The 17,713-nt window shown below is 40.0% G+C and overlaps 2 protein-coding genes across 2 annotated transcripts; one reads left to right on the top strand and one right to left on the bottom strand.

Annotated features, from left to right (window-relative positions):
- The first annotated feature begins 8,606 nt into the window (after positions 1–8,606).
- Positions 8,607–9,715, top strand: LOC6499335. The gene has a single exon (XM_001954810.3). The coding sequence runs from the start codon at positions 8,721–8,723 to the stop codon at positions 9,603–9,605; it is 885 nt and encodes a 294-aa protein (XP_001954846.1). The 5' UTR covers positions 8,607–8,720; the 3' UTR covers positions 9,606–9,715.
- Positions 9,716–9,895: 180 nt separating this feature from the next.
- LOC6501248 (BRCA1-associated protein) lies at positions 9,896–12,546 on the bottom strand. The gene is made up of 6 exons (XM_001954809.4): positions 12,430–12,546; positions 12,029–12,082; positions 11,590–11,956; positions 11,347–11,517; positions 10,500–11,291; positions 9,896–10,446 (listed from the first exon to the last, which is right to left on the bottom strand). The coding sequence occupies exons 1-6, from the start codon at positions 12,443–12,445 to the stop codon at positions 10,152–10,154; spliced, it is 1,695 nt and encodes a 564-aa protein (XP_001954845.2). The 5' UTR covers positions 12,446–12,546; the 3' UTR covers positions 9,896–10,151.
- Between the last annotated feature and the right edge of the window lie 5,167 nt (positions 12,547–17,713).

Below are 17,713 nucleotides of genomic sequence, written 5' to 3'. Positions count from 1 at the left end.
ATTTGATAGAGACATAAACTCCCGAAAAGGACTTTTTAGCCAATTGTTTTCTTTTTGTCAACAAAGATCGGATTGTGCGAAAATTCGGCACGATCCTTTTGCTAAAAAGGGCTGTCGCTCCTGAGGAGGCGACAAGGATTTCCGACAATAAACCAACAAATCATCAAAGGAGAATTGGCAAACACACCGCAGAGGACAAAGACCCAGGGTCCTCTGACAATAGGACTAAGGATCGATAATCGATCATTTGGCAGTTGTGCAAAATGCAAAACAAAGGGCACAGTGCAAAATTGAGGCTACCGAGAAAGGGCGAAATCTTTCGTTTTTTTTTTTGGCACACCCAACCCTCTCCTTCGAGGGCCCTGCAGCCCAATGTTTGCCAATAATATAATTGATAAATGATTTGATTTCTGGCAGCGATCGTCATCGATCATAGGACCATTCAGGCATTGAAGATTCCCCGTTCAATTCAGGCATTAGCATATCAATGGGCATTATCATAGATGCACTAATGATCATGGGATTGTTTGGTGGTTATTGTCCCGTTGCCCAAGCCGATCTCCGGGGTGGCTTCTCCGGGTCCGTCTTGTCTTTGGGTGCGGAAATCATCACGAATCCGTTCATAGTTGCGTCTCATCAGGCTTTGTTATGGTAACTATGGGAAAAAACGTTGGCCCAGGAGATATCCTGACTGTGTCCTGTCATTTTTTACTTGCAGCTTGATAGATATGATAATTAGAATGCAGTGCCCGAGGACAGCAAGGCATTCTTGAGACAGGCAGATGGTTGAGGTTCTTGGAGGATCCACGTAAAGGATATAAATAAGCGAGGGCTATTAGTCACATCATTTTAAGGATAATTAAGTTATATGAGGATATATCAGATTAAAATAGGGATAAATAGGGGAGAAAGTTACATGTTTTAATTCAAGAATTTAAGAAAACATTTAGGAATATATACATTTTTTTTAATATCACTTTTCTCTTCTGATTACTCCTATCTACTTTCTCTCAGTGCTGCTCCTACCATTCATCAGCATGGGGGAAAGCATTATGCAAAATACTTTCATTTGAATACTATCTATACCCTTTCAATGCCAAAAGATCATTTCGATGCTGCAGAAAGGCGTCATCAAAGGCATCAATAGATTTATGGTTTCTAAACTCCAGACCCAAAATCAAAACACACACACACGAAGGACAGGATGTTTTGGGAGGTAGAGATAGGACCCTGGCCTCAGATCACTAGGGGTTGCACGCAAAACATCCGGATCTCTTCCATCCAAAAAAAAAAAAAAACCTTTCACCCTAGTAAAGGACCTTCTTTTAGCATAAGAAAGGACCTTTGGGTTGAGGCAACCCATTCGCGAATGGCATTTAGTCGGTTCGGCATTCAGCAATTCTTTTGGATAAACTATTTATGAAATTATTAGACAATGCACACAATATGCGGATACACTCCACCGATTAGCCAGGGGCTCGAACAGATCGAAGCCGAGTGGAAGGTGTGTATGTTTTTCCCATAACTTCTTGTTCCTGCGGCATTTGCATTCCATTCTCTGCATAGTTCCTTGCCAATTGTGCTCCCTCCTTGTGGTATTGTTCGATTCTAATAAGGTGCGATATTGTGAAATTTGATGCGATTTTCGTTAGCTATTCTTATAACCATATTTGCACCCTTTTCGAATATTCGCACAATCGGATCTTTTGTAGAGGTTTCTGCGCTTGTGTTTGGATTGATTTCCCTTTATCATTTCGATTGTTATGTAATTGATACTTGAGCGAATATTGGCATATTGCCAAAAATGGGGTTTCAGGCAATTTAATTAAACGTTTCGATTGCAGATATATTTTTGTGATTGGAATGGTTTTGATTTTTATCAAAGAGGTATTAAAGATCAGGTATTATACCACACACACTGTGGTATAATCAGGAAGTATTTCATTTTTTAAAAAGCAGATGTTGGATGAGGGTGTTGGATTTTCTTAGAACATTTTTCCTAAACAGGAAGAGAGTCCTTTTTTAGGAAGAAAAATTATAGAAGACAGTTTATAGAATTTGTGTAGTTTTTATGTTTTATAGTTTATAGAACAAAACCTATTTTTTTAACTGAACCCTTATTTTTTTAAATCTCAACTCAATTAAAATGTATTTTTCCCAGAAATCATTCATTTTTTACATGGCTAACAAAGTGCTTCAAAGTGTTTACATTCACTCAAAAACGAAATCCCCTTGTCTATTGGCTGCAAATTACAATTTAAATCCTTGACACCCAACACGTGGGGAAAAAAATTGAATCAAAAGATAAAAAATAAAAATTAACTGCGTAATTGAAAAGAAAGAAGTCGTGAACCGGAATTGCCTCTCACCATAAAATTACGCACTAACAAAAATTTAATTTACATTTTCGCACCACTTTTTTTTTCTAAAATGAAATAAAAAAGTTACAAAAAAACAAGGATAAAAAACTACAGTAACAAAATGTCCTTCTGTCGAGGTCCTTTTTAACAAACGGATAAAAAAACTTGTCACACAGGATTTTAACATTTAAAGTAGGGAAGTTGGAAGAAAAAAACGCGCCAAAAAAATCTGAATTCGGTCTAATTATAAACGACTTTTTTTTGGTAGTCAAGCATAAAAAATTCGGGAATAAAAAAAAATGGGTTAAAAAACTGGTGAGACCAACAATGAGGGCTGCCAGGATGAGCATGCATCCTGATTATTTTTTTCGGTTAAAGTTTTGGGTGAGTTCACAAAAAATCAGTCAAAAAAGTAGGCAAAGGGCGGCATTTGGTTACCTAATTTGAATATTTGGCGCTGGAAATTTTCTCACGATTTTTTTTTCTCCCTGCAAGGCTACCCACAGCTCAAGACACTCAGGACTCAGACACACAGGGCTCAGGGTGACGATCAAGGATAAAGGACGCGCCCGAAGACGCAGTCGGGAGAAGACAGGAATAAAAAAATCCGGATTTTTTTGCCTCATTTCCATGAGGAAGCGTTTCCTTGCCGAACCACCAAGGGTGCGACGACAATGGAACGAAAGGATTTCCTAATTTATGCACAACACGTTCGCGGATCGGACGCCAGCCGTTGTCCTTAAAGGGTTGAATGGGTAAATGAGTGATCCTGTGCTGGGACATCGCTTCGCATTTGCATACATGATCACGGAGAAGGGTGTTCCCCAGGACAGGGTCAAACATCATTTTTCATTTATCCTCCGTAAAAAAACGATACCAAAACGAAAAAAAAACGGTGTTCTTTCAATTAGAAATATAACCAATTTATTTAAATGTAGTTTTTTTCTTTAGATTCTAAATGCGCAGGACCAAGGTGTGCTCTGATTTCGAATCCTTCCTATTTGGGTCACTCTAGACGGAAACCTCAGTCGCCTGAGGGCCAAGAAACCACCCTGGGCTTATAATGCTGATGGGTAATGGGCTACTTCTCATTCAATCGCATCCTTTTGGATATTCTTCTACTTTTCTTTCGCATCCTTTGTCCTTTGCATATTTGTTTATCTATTTTGCATACTCCGTTCTCATCTCATGTCCTGAAAAAGGATTTCTAGATACAATATTTGCTCATTAGTCACATTCAATAATTTTAATTATTATAATTTGTTTCCGCCGTGAATGAAACAGGCAGCTGTGTAAATCTTACGATTTGTGAGTCTATTCCATAACTGATTTTAAAATAAAAATACCCAACTAGATGACCTAACCTATAAGTATTTAAAGCTTTTTGGTAAAAATTAATCAAATTATACCCTTTTGGAAGATAAGCGACTCCGAATTCATCAAATTCTTTAAAACGTTTTCGAAGCGAAAATTATGCAAAATTTATTCATTGGTTGAAATAAAAATTTTGCAAAGTCGAAGCTACTTTTACGTTTTGTTATAAATGAGCTTGGCTTGCGTGAAATTAATTAAGTTACTTAATTACAGGTACAAGATGGACAAAGGTTGAATCCCCCATCGTCGAAAAACTGGTTGTCTTGTGCCAAAAACATTTAGCTATGGGCATTAGTGGGAGTTAGGGGCCTTTGATTTATTCGCAACCGGGCATACCCTCACAAATCTGTAAATATACCAGACCTTCTAATCAATACCCATCACTTCCAGGGTATCAATTAATCCAAATACGCGAAATTTTATTTGGCAACTTATATTTTTGGTAGAAAAGACATAATGATTGATCGTGTGCCAATTGTAGACGGGTACAAAAAAAAGAAAATGAGAGACGGGGGCTATTGGGGAGACCATTATAAAATTTTATTTATTTTGTTATTGTCTTTTGTTCACAGTCAAATGAATTAAATTTTTGTTTGCGTTCTTTATTTTTCGTTGCTGTTCTTGTACGCAATTCAAGTGAAGATTCGTTTTCTAGTCAAACCGGTTCCTACTGTCTTTCGGAATCTGTAAACTTTTGAATAGAAATTGTTCTTTGGAATTGGTAAGTAGAAACCAAATGCTTTAGTCATGCCTAATGATCAAAGTTTTGCAAGTTGTACCTTATTAGATATTATACAATTAAACGATGATTGGGATTTAAAGGACCACCACAAAGGCTGTATCTGTGCAAAACCCCATCCGTCCCCTCCAAAAAGATTAGAAATGCATGGGAAGGACAATATGGCCCCCTGCGATGGCCATATCTTTGCCAATATATATCCGATTCTTGAGCGGGATACCTTAAACGATTTGTGGATCGATTCTCCATCAATCTGCATGCGATGGCCATATCTTTGCCAATATACATCCGATTCTTAAGCGGAATACCTTAAACGATTTGTGGATCGATTCTCCATCAATCTGCATCAAAATCTGACAACAAATTTTTTTTTAGATTTTTTTCAACATTTTCCAGGGGATCCCTTTAAAAGCTTAGAAATGCATGGGAAGGACAATATGTCCCCCTGCGATGGCCATATCTTTGCCAATATCCATCCGATTCTTGAGCGGAATACCTTAAACGATTTGTGGATCGATTCTCCATCAATCTGCATCAAAATCTGAAAATAAAATATTTTTGAGATTTTTTTCGACATTTTCCAGGGGATCCCCTTCAAAAGTTTAGAAATGCATGAGTAGGACAATATGGCCCCCTGCGATGGCCATATCTTTGCCAATATACATCCGATTCTTGAGCGGAATACCTTAAACAATTTGTAGATCGATTCTCCATCAATCTGCATCAAAATCTGAGAATAAAATAATTTTGAGATTTTTTTCAACATTTTCCAGGGGATCCCCTTCAAAAGTTTAGAAATGCATGAGTAGGACAATATGGCCCCCTGCGATGGCCATATCTTTGCCAATATACATCCGATTCTTGAGCGGAATACCTTAAACGATTTGTAGATCGATTCTCCATCAATCTGCATCAAAATCTGAAAATAAAATATTTTTGAGATTTTTTTCGACATTTTGCAGGGGATCCCCTTCAAAAGTTTAGAAATGCATGGGAAGGACAATATGGCCCCCTGCGATGGCCATATCTTTGCCAATATACATCCGATTCTTGAGCGGAATACCTTAAACGATTTGTGGATCGATTCTCCATCAATCTGCATCAAAATCTGAAAATAAAATATTTTTGAGATTTTTTTCGACATTTTGCAGGGGATCCCATTCAAAAGTTTAGAAATGCATGGGTAGGACAATATGGCCCCCTGCGATGGCCATATCTTTGCCAATATACATCCGATTCTTGAGCGGAATACCTTAAACGATTTGTGGATCGATTCTCCATCAATCTGCATCAAAATCTGACAACAAAATATTTTTGAGATTTTTTTCAACATTTTCCAGGGGATCCCATTCAAAAGTTTAGAAATGCATGGGAAGGACAATATGGCCCCCTGCGATGGCCATATCTTTGCCAATATACATCCGATTCTTGAGCGGAATACCTTAAACGATTTGTGGATCGATTCTCCATCAATCTGCATCAAAATCTGAGAATAAAATAATTTTGAGATTTTTTTCAACATTTTCCAGGGGATCCCATTCAAAGTTTAGAAATGCATGGGTAGGACAATATGGCCCCCTGCGATGGCCATATCTTTGCCAATATACATCCGATTCTTGAGCGGAATACCTTAAACAATTTGTAGATCGATTCTCCATCAATCTGCATCAAAATCTGAGAATAAAATAATTTTGAGATTTTTTTCAACATTTTCCAGGGGATCCCCTTCAAAAGTTTAGAAATGCATGAGTAGGACAATATGGCCCCCTGCGATGGCCATATCTTTGCCAATATACATCCGATTCTTGAGCGGAATACCTTAAACAATTTGTAGATCGATTCTCCATCAATCTGCATCAAAATCTGAGAATAAAATAATTTTGAGATTTTTTTCAACATTTTCCAGGGGATCCCATTCAAAAGTTTAGAAATGCATGGGTAGGACAATATGGCCCCCTGCGATGGCCATATCTTTGCCAATATACATCCGATTCTTGAGCGGAATACCTTAAACAATTTGTAGATCGATTCTCCATCAATCTGCATCAAAATCTGAGAATAAAATAATTTTGAGATTTTTTTCAACATTTTCCAGGGGATCCCATTCAAAAGTTTAGAAATGCATGGGTAGGACAATATGGCCCCCTGCGATGGCCATATCTTTGCCAATATACATCCGATTCTTGAGCGGAATTCCTTAAACGCTTTGTGGATCGATTCTCCATTAATCTGCATCAAAATCTGACAACAAAATATTTTTGAGATTTTTTTCAACATTTTCCAGGGGATCCCTTTAAAAGTTTAGAAATGCATGGGAAGGACAATATGGCCCCCTGCGATGGCCATATCTTTGCCAATATACATCCGATTCTTGAGCGGAATACCTTAAACGATTTGTGGATCGATTCTCCATTAATCTGCATCAAAATCTGACAACAAATTTTTTTTTAGATTTTTTTCAACATTTTCCAGGGGATCCCCTTCAAAAGTTTAGAAATGCATGGGAAGGACAATATGGCCCCCTGCGATGGCCATATCTTTGCCAATATACATCCGATTCTTGAGCGGAATACCTTAAACGATTTGTAGATCGATTCTCCATCAATCTGCATCAAAATCTGAAAATAAAATATTTTTGAGATTTTTTTCAACATTTTCCAGGGGATCCCCTTCAAAAGTTTAGAAATGCATGGGAAGGACAATATGGCCCCCTGCGATGGCCATATCTTTGCCAATATACATCCGATTCTTGAGCGGAATACCTTAAACGATTTGTGGATCGATTCTCCATCAATCTGCATCAAAATCTGAAAATAAAATATTTTTGAGATTTTTTTCGACATTTTGCAGGGGATCCCATTCAAAAGTTTAGAAATGCATGGGAAGGACAATATGGCCCCCTGCGATGGCCATATCTATGCCAATATACATCCGATTCTTGAGCGGAATACCTTAAACGATTTGTGGATCGATTCTCCATCAATCTGCATCAAAATCTGAGAATAAAATAATTTTGAGATTTTTTTCAACATTTTTTTCAACATTTTCCAGGGGATCCCATTCAAAAGTTTAGAAATGCATGGGTAGGACAATATGGCCCCCTGCGATGGCCATATCTTTGCCAATATACATCCGATTCTTGAGCGGAATACCTTAAACGATTTGTGGATCGATTCTCCATCAATCTGCATCAAAATCTGACAACAAAATATTTTTGAGATTTTTTTCAACATTTTCCAGGGGATCCCATGCAAAAGTTTAGAAATGCATGGGAAGGACAATATGGCCCCCTGCGATGGCCATATCTTTGCCAATATACATCCGATTCTTGAGCGGAATACCTTAAACGATTTGTGGATCGATTCTCCATCAATCTGCATCAAAATCTGAGAATAAAATAATTTTGAGATTTTTTTCAACATTTTCCAGGGGATCCCTTTAAAAGTTTAGAAATGCATGGTAAGGACAATATGGCCCCCTGCGATGGCCATATCTTTGCCAATATACATCCGATTCTTGAGCGGAATACCTTAAACGATTTGTGGATCGATTCTCCATTAATCTGCATCAAAATCTGAGAATAAAATAATTTTGAGATTTTTTTCAACATTTTCCAGGGGATCCCATTCAAAAGTTTAGAAATGCATGGGTAGGACAATATGGCCCCCTGCGATGGCCATATCTTTGCCAATATACATCCGATTCGTGAGCGGAATACCTTAAACAATTTGTAGATCGATTCTCCATCAATCTGCATCAAAATCTGAGAATAAAATAATTTTGAGATTTTTTTCAACATTTTCCAGGGGATCCCATTCAAAAGTTTAGAAATGCATGGGTAGGACAATATGGCCCCCTGCGATGGCCATATCTTTGCCAATATACATCCGATTCTTGAGCGGAATACCTTACACAATTTGTAGATCGATTCTCCATCAATCTGCATCAAAATCTGAGAATAAAATATTTTTGTGATTTTTTTCAACATTTTCTGGGGGATCCCCTTCAAAAGCTTAGAAATGCATGGGAAGAACAATTTGGCCCCTGCGATGGTCATAACTTTGCCAATACTCATCCGATTCTCAAGCGTTGTACCTTATTTTATAAATGATTTTTAGAAACTCAAAAGGAATGTAGCAGGCTCTAGTTTTCCAGTTGTAACTCACATTATTTCAAGAATATATAGTATTGCTCCAATCTACTTAAATCGAAGTGAAATATATTTTTGAACCAGAAAAGTCTTCAGGATGCTGACTGCCTGTCCCGATGAACTGCCCAATCCGCACAAGAACTGCCTGCGGGAGATGCTCCAGGCCCTAATCTGCAATGACAACGACGTGAAGCGCCTGAATACGCAGCTACGGAATCTACAGGTGGAACTCAAGGCGGAGCTGGACAAGATCAACAAGGCTTCAGTGAAGTGCGGCAAGGAGAAACGAGGCAAGGTGGTGTGCGAGAGCATCGAGGACATGACCCAATTCGCCCAGCGAATCAGTTGCTTGGACGAGATAAAGCACCACTTCAGTAAAAGGTGCGATGAGATCCGAAAGCGCCGGGACAACATTATTGTATATGCCCGACAGTGCCTCTATGCGTACAATGAGGAGAAGTGCAAGTTCAAGTCGTTCCACGAGAACACAGTGGACTATATTAAACGTACCGCCGCTCTGTCCCAGGACCAGGAGGTGGTCCGTGGATGCGAGCGGGATGTCTGCGAGTTGCATAAGCGTTTTGTGCGCGAGGTGGCCAATATAAAAAGCTGCGAGTCGGAGCTGCAGCCCTTTTTCAAGCTCCTTCAGGAGTCTGATCCGAAGGCTTACTGCGAGTGCTGTTGCTTCAAGGAATACGAATGGTTACCCACTGGCTCGAACCTAGAGGCAGTCGAGAGTATGACTGCAGACATCAAGGAACAAATGGGTGAGGTCCTGGTGCGGGCCTTTGCCCAGCTGCATCTGCACATGCCGCAGGATCCGAGAGCCTTTATTGCCGCATATTTAATGAATTTGGATCGCAACGAGCATGAAATGAAGCAGAAGTTGACTATTTTCCAGGCGCCGACAGTTGCGCCGCCCCAGGAACTTTCTGATCCCACGTTCCATTGTGAGAACGTGTGTCCCCCCTCGGAGAATTAAAGCTCCAATGCGTTATATTTTAATTAAAAATGTAAAAAGTCTCTTTAAGAAATTCAATGTATAAACCAAAGCTTGTTTTCTGAAATATTAATGAAGATATACAAAATTTATTGAATGTGGTACTTTTTACTTAAAATTAAAAATGTAAATTGCTATACATTCCAAAGAAAAAGATTAGCAAATAAATAGTAGGAGCAATACTTAAATAAAATTAAATCCAAATGTGATAAGAACTTTTAAACTTTCATGCAGAACTTTCCTTTAATTCACTTACTAGAAACCAACCTAACTTACTCCATAATCTATTTATTAGCTTGAAATACAAACACAAAGAACTTTTTAAAATATGTATGCTTAATAGTAGTGAACATTAGAAGTATTGTATTCTTCGGCTTTTCTTCACAAAGGAAATCACATATAGAGCTGTTAATTAAATGTATTCGGTTTTCAAACCTTCACAAATTGATTAATGAACTTTGTAACTCTTATCGGCCATACACTAATTTCTTTCAACGGGTGTATCTGGTATCTATTATTATGGTGAATCTATTTCTTCCGACGATTGCCACGCCTGGAGCTCGGCTCCGGATCTTTTCCGCCGATTCCTGTTATGGATGCTCCGGCCAGTTCCGAGTTAGCCATCTTTTGCTGATTGTCCAGGAAAAACATCACATCGCGAAGCTGCTCCTTTAGGTCGGTGACTTCGGCATCATGGTTTTGTTTGAAGTCGTTGTATTGCTTCTCAAGAACTTTATACTTGCTGTGCCAAGAGATCTGGTTTCCCTGCAGGGCTTTGCACAGCTCGCGTTCTTCGTTCAGCTGTTTTTGTACTTCCTTGAGTCTAAAATTAAAATGACTTTAATAGATCAACTTATAGAATAGAAATGATCTTACTTGGCAGTGTGTTGGGCCAGCTTCCGCTCTAAATTTTGTTTCTCCTTTAGCATGTTCTGCTGGAGCTGCTGTAGTTCTGTCATCTCCGACTTGGTTTCATTGGCTTTCGTTTGAAAGTTTTGCCACTCCTGCTCGAGACGTTCCATACGCTCCTCATAGTACTTACGCTGGGTATCAAGTTGGGAGGTCAGCAGATAGGTGAACTCCATTTGCATCGAATCAATTTTCTCCTCACGTTCATCTTTTTCCGTTTGCGAAGCAACCAGCTTGCCATCGGACTTGTTTTGAAAGAGGCGGTGGACGAAATTGTCGCCAGCATAGTCCCATACGCTTGAGGTGCCTAATTGCATGGCAAAAGTGTGATTGGTAGCTCTATAATGGGCCGCAGCATGTCCTCCTTGGTAGCGGCCGCAGCCGACATGGCCACAGATTAGACAGATCCACAGGGAGTCGGTGCCCTCGCACTCCATGCAAACCGAATCCTCGATGAGCTCTGGTGTTTGTACATGACGGCATACCGGACAAGTGGAGTCACCCCACTTCATCAGACAGCTGGCGTGAAAGGCGTGGTTGCACAGAATGGTCAGCACACCGTCCACGCTCTCGTCCATGCGCTCCAGGCACACGGGGCAGGTGGGAAGCTCCGTGTGACCTAATGGGGGCACTCCGTTTTCACCTCGCTCCACTGCGGAAACCCAAACCGCGTGACATAGCGAGTCTGGTTCGAGGGAGTTATAGGCGATGCCGTTGTAGGACTTGTAGAACTCCAAAGCCGATTCATTCGAACGGAATCTGAAGGGAAATGAAGGTTATCGTTGGGGTATTTGGTTTCTTTGCTGTAACTTACTCTAGCAATACCATAAACTGATTGGGACTGCCATCACGCACGATTTGGACATGCTTGATCTCAGCATGACAAGGGGCGATGAAGTTAAGCAGATCGTGACAGTTGAGAGTGGCTGGAACGGCCAGCAGACAGAGTTGATTCGAGGGCGCCTCCTTGATGGCCTTGCGTTCGCTTAAAACGGAATAACATGAATAATTAGTAAGAAAAAGATTCAAATGAACAAGGTTATTAAGAAATACTTACTTCTTCTTGTACAGATGGATGAGGCCCTTAGTCACCTCAACAATGGGATTCCCCGAAAAGTAGCCAATCTCTAATGGAAACTTTGAGGATGTCTTTTGAGGTCCACCAGTCTCATCACCGTTGCGGGGAGTGGTTTCTCGAGAGCTGCCCGCCGATGGGCTGTTCACATGCTGCAGGGCTGCTGCCCAGTTCATCCTATTGCCCTCCGTATCCGTGTTCTTGTCAGCACTCAGTTCCCTGGACCAGCGCTGGTTGATGTACGTCTCGATGGTTATGTCGCGGGCCTGACGCAGTCCGCGATCGCGTTCCCGTTCCTTAAGGAAGCGTGGATTGGTGGGGTGTTCGGAGGAAACGGCACCTTCTGAATCTGGAAAATTGTGAAATGGGTACATAAGATTCCTTTGTCCAATCAACGTCGCAATTTCTTTGAGCTTCTCACCTGCACTGGTCTCCAGGTCCGTTTCGATTTTGATCACACACAATGATATGTTTTCTAGCATTACACAGGCATAATTTAGATAAGTTAGAGTACCAAAAATAAGGCGAATAAACAACTACAATGTAATTTTGTGACTTTTCTGTTGAAGATGAGTTTATCGTTTTCTTTCAGCTGATTTTGAACCAGTTCATGGAACTAGTTTTGGCGTTGCCAGAACTAATGTCCAGACCAAAACTCTGGCAACTCCCTTGCGCCCCCCTATTTAACGGTCTAAACCGCGCGAAGAATTTAAATTTAAAAATAATAGGAAAAGAGCTCTTTTTTCGAGGAGCCTCATCGGAACATAGAGTTTCATGAATCTAATGAAGTGTTAAGACCACCCAGAATAGCTGCGCACTTACCAGGATTCAAATCCATGGAAAAATCTACAATGTCCGATATTCCGGATTACGCTGCATTAAATAAACGTAATAAATTTTTTTTTTGTGACAAATCACGAAACGAAATGTAATATGAAATAAAAGTTGATGTAAAAAGTAACTTGAAATAATATCAAATTGTAGGTGGTACCCCCCACTAGCAAGCAACTTGTCGGCTTTCGCTTTCAGCTTCGGTTTTGGCCTCTTCGGCTCGGCATGGCGAGTTGGCCAAAACAAAGTCAGTTAGTAAGCGCCTCTCGAACGTGTTGGACGTGCCATTGCGTCATCGGTTTGGCTTCAGACATCATCATAACAAAACGAGTTTACGAAAGTTACGTCGACATCTCGTTCTGGCTCGCGCGCGTAAGCCAAGTTAACAAAAAAAAAAAAGACAAGCAAAGCCAGTTAAGAAAGGACAGCCAAAACAAATCCAAAACTAAACCACAAAAGAGTGAGTGCACCAAGGGGATAGATTTTTGTTTGTGGTGTTGCTGCAGCAACCATGAACTGGCCGTAATAAACACAACAAATTGATTACAATAAACGCGGCCACCAAAGTGGATTGTAATTGCAATTACCAAGATTGGACCGCGAACACAGTTAGCCACATACCCCCATGACCCATGACCCAAACACACGCCGCAACATACGGGGCGAGCAACATGCAATATGAACTGTGTGGTGGCGGTCGTAAAAATGGCAATCGCAAGGAGTCGTCATCCTATTGATTTTCGGCATTATTTATTAATGGAGTCCACAATAAAATTGCTTACAAAATTCGCAACTGCCTTACCGCGCCATAAAAACACACACATATGCTAACAAGCTTACACTGCGAATAAATGGGTTAAAGTTTTATAAAATTTATATATTTTTCTCGTATTTGTTCTAGAATTATAAATGAACATAAATACATAAAAATGTAGATTGCTCTTAGTTGTTCTTTTAATTTATTTCTGTGTATGCATGTGTGAGGATATCACAACGTTTCTGGGCTGCAGCTGACAGCTGCCAAGCGCCAGGAGCTTGTCGTCAACAAGTCTATCAAAAGCACGTTTGTCATTTTTGCTGCAGTCTCCCGCCCATCAGGTGGGCGCTGCTCAGCGCTGTCCTGTCGCCTGCCACCACCCCCTCTGACTATGTAATGCTTCATTGGTGTAATTGTGTGTTGCGTCTGGCTAAGAGTTGCTTTTGTAGTTGCCAATTTGAAGTTTCTTCGAAACTACATACAAACTACAGACATACAACATATATTGCCAAGCTCCTCCTCTCCTAGAGCGGCGTTGGCGCTGAGCACTTTGCCATTTTCATTTGCATTTTCCTCTAGCCCCGAACCGCGTCGCCACCACGAAAATCAATTGTTGTATGCCATAAACGCAAGACGAGAGAGCCAACCAGTTTTTGCAGCTTTACCCAAATTCAGTTTTAGTTTTTTATTTTTTTTCGGTTTACATAAGCGGTGAGAGTATGGTATTAGCTTTGTATTTGAAAAGCGAGCGAAACCACAACATAGTTTTTTTTAGTTTTTTTTACTCTCCATAGAAGCATATACAATTATTTTTTGATTAAATTACAATTAATTTGATTATTTCCGTTATACTGTATTTCAAGTGAATAATTTATGGAAAATGAATTAAATTTTCACAGAAAAACTCTACAGTCTTTAAAATCATTAGAGCAACTTGACTTTAAATGTTTTTGTTTCACCTGGCAGTAAGCCAACTTAGTTGCTTTTGGCTTAAACTCTTTCAGTTTACTTTCTTGACAAATCTTGGAGAAGAGAAAAAAGAGCTTAGTGGACATTAAAGTGGAGCTTAAGCTGCTATTTTACACCGCCCATCATCGCCGCCGACTGCGCTGCTGTTGCTTTATTCAAATTGAGTTGTTGTTTATTCATGCATTTGTTGCACTTCCCTACGGTTTATTGTTGCCCCAACACCCGCGCTTATGCCACACAGACACACATACATTAATGCCCCTGCACCTGCCTCCCGTGGCCACCATTTTCAGACTTGACATTTCTGCACTCAGAAAAAGAATGGTAGTTGGTTATAGTTTATAGTACATATAATATATAGCTTTTGTTAAAAAAATGTATGAGAGTGTGGTGCCAACAGATTAATTCTTTTTATAATCACTTTATACATAAATTTTTATTTTCTGCCCTTTCAACCAATATTTTTTAGTGCCTTTTACCGACTAGCTAGACTCAAGTGTCTGTTTAAATGTCGGCTCATAGTCATAGCCAGAGTCACAGTTACAGCTGCAGTTAAAATTACAAACATAAACTTAGACACGGGCGTGCTGACATGTGGCATTTTATATACATATCTGTAGTATCCGAGTATATGCATAAGCACGAGAGTGGTTCCTCCACAGGTCTCTCCAAAAGAGTGTGTGAGCTGGCTTAAAGTGCACTTTCACTTTCTACCCAGCTGAGGAAAAAAACACAAAAACTGGCAAAACGACAATCGTGGCCAAGTGAGTCAAGGGTAAGGCCCTCTCTTTCGCTATTTTCGAATCTCTCTTACGAATTTAATTGGCGAAATTTTCGGATAGTAGGGCACATCCACGGTTTGAACTTAATTTCCTCGTTCTAATTTCCCACCAAAGTAGGATAATCACACAGACAGAAGTTGTAGCAAAAGAGCATAATAATTAGAAACGTATTTGGACCCGATCAATACCACAGATATATCTACAAACCTACAGGGAGAGTGGAGAATCTGAACATGAAAGCCATATTACGCATACGTCACGTTGTACCGAATATCAGGATTATGTTTGGGCCGCAAATGAGCTTTTCATGTTCGCCTTTGCCTATAAATTGCGGCCAGTTCAGATTAGTCCCTATCAAATCGCAATGAAATACATTTTCCGGAGAATATAAATAAAAAATCAATGCTATATGGAGGTGTGTGAACCAGACATCTGGCGGCTAGCTCCGATTAGCTATTTAATCCACTTTGCGGTAATTATCTCGGGGAACTAAAGCAATCTGTTTTCCGAATTCATCCTCATCACCGCAAAGTGTCCAAGTTGATTGATTTCGCTGCTACTCTAGGCTGAAGGATATTTTTTTGGACCCAAAAACATCCATCAATGTCACAAGCTAGATCGCAAGCTAATTAAAACTTTCCTCTTATGGAAATTCCTCCAAAGTAGCCAGTTTGCCAAAAACAGTCCCGTTCTGGGACTCTATCTTTGAAATAGAAGTGTAATTGACAAAAAGTCCCTGAACTGCATTTCCATAACCCACTATTGGCAGCTAAAAAGGAAAATGCGAAATTGCGAAAAGCAAAGAAAAGGACAATCAATTCAATAATCCAAATAGCAATCAATATGCAACTCAGTCTCCAATTTCCATTCGAGTCTCTCCTGAATACCGGCAGTTGGATTGAGTGGGAGTTGCAGGCAGGCAGGGACTGCCTCCAGGTAGGATTTCCCCCATCCTGACATCCTAATAAAGGCTTATTTACATTTGAATGTCTTGTCAGTGTGGGCGGGAACTCAAGTCCCATGTGTAAATTTCCACAAAAAAAAATAAATATATGAACTTCCTCAGAGAGTCCTTGGGTAAGTCGGTGAATCTAGCGCCTGCCAGTTGACTGACACGTTGCATCGGAGCAGAATGCCAAGTAGCAAAGTCCTGGCCCCAAATGGCCGCATTCATTTGTTTTCTGCCCCGTCCGAGTCGACTCTTTGGCCTTCAAGTGCATTCTACGGTTTTGTTGTGCACTTTTCCGGCCGGCCTCCTTCTTCTCATCCCCCTGTCTGCCGGCGGATGCTGATGGCAGTGGTCATGCCGATGCTCTGGCTACCTGCCTGCCACTAGACATCTACCACCTGCCACCTGCTGAGGCGTCAACTCGATTCCTCTGCATTGCAGCGACCACATCGCGTATACGCCATGTGGACGCCGTCAGACCGGCAAACTTTTGCTCTGGCCTTCATTTTTTTAAATCGTATGATACCTCCTGTATGATACCTCGTGGAAAAAATAAATGGAAATCCCTTTATTGTTTTAGCCATTTGAAAATATTTGAGTAATTTAACGTTTGTTTGAGTGAGATTTTATTATTTTTTTTGGACATGGAATCCAAACCCTGAAAGTTGCCTTTGGGTAGATGAAAAGAGAAACATTTATGTAAACTGATTCTTTAATAAAAAAAAATATTAAAACTTTACTTTTTCCAGGAAAGCTTTTTCCAAGAAACAAAAATCTATTTGGCAGCCTATTAAAGTTTTTTAAAGTAAAAATAAAGAGCATTCAAAGTTTACTATGCCATATTTCAGACGCAGGATTCCATCTCTCTGGTGGATATTTGCATTTGCAGTGCGCTTTTTCGGCATTTTCATTCTCTACAAACAACAAACAAATCAACTTATTTGTCTGTTTCCTGTTCTTTTTCCCCTCGTTTTGCAATTGTTGTTTTTGGATGTTGCTGTTGCAGTTGCAGGTTGTTTGCCCGGCACTGATTGAGTGCAGTGTTCGCACACAAGCACTCACACCCAAATGGCCAGCTTTGACTTTGGCCCGAAGTACAGTTGATTATGGTATTACAGGCAAGTGAAGTAGAGAACAAGGTAAAAGGGCTGCTAAAGTTCACATATTTTAATGGCTTGCTCTGGGATTATCCTTGCCATAAAAAAAACATGAAAAACTCCTTTTTTTCTAATTGCGATAAATGGAGCAGGGCCCTGCTGCTTCAGCTCGAGGCCATTAAAAAGTTAAATTAAATCTATCAACGTTGCCTCCCTGCCACTCACTCAGTCTATTATAATCCTTCTCAACATCAACATGATTATCATATTATTATTAACATTTTCATCGTTCCAACTTCGTTGATGTGGGGCTGGGGTGGTGGTGTGGGCGGCTCATCAAATCGCTTCGAGTTTTAATTGAAATGTCAGAGTCTGGAAAACAGTTATGGACAAAAAATTGAAATGGATTTTCCTATGCATATTTTATAGAATTCTGCTATTTTGTGGCCTTGTTGTTTTTGGCCGTTGCCGATGGTTTTGCCATCGGGGCTTTTCGCCAATTTTTGGTTATGTTGCTTATGTTCAATTAGCAATAATACCGAGATAAATGAACAGATACAGATACAGATAGTTTAGGCATACGGTAGTTGCTCTTATTTAAAATAATTGATTAGTCTCGGTCGGTCGGAACTGTGAACAGCTTGATTTTGTGCAAATAGGAAAGAGGAATATTTAAATCTGATTGCCCAATGATTTTGGCTTAAATCGTATGTCACATTAC

The sequence above is a fragment of the Drosophila ananassae genome, chromosome 2L (genome assembly GCF_017639315.1).
Source record: "Drosophila ananassae strain 14024-0371.13 chromosome 2L, ASM1763931v2, whole genome shotgun sequence".
Classification (NCBI taxonomy): domain Eukaryota; kingdom Metazoa; phylum Arthropoda; class Insecta; order Diptera; family Drosophilidae; genus Drosophila; species Drosophila ananassae.
This window is presented reverse-complemented; position numbering and strand designations above follow the sequence as displayed.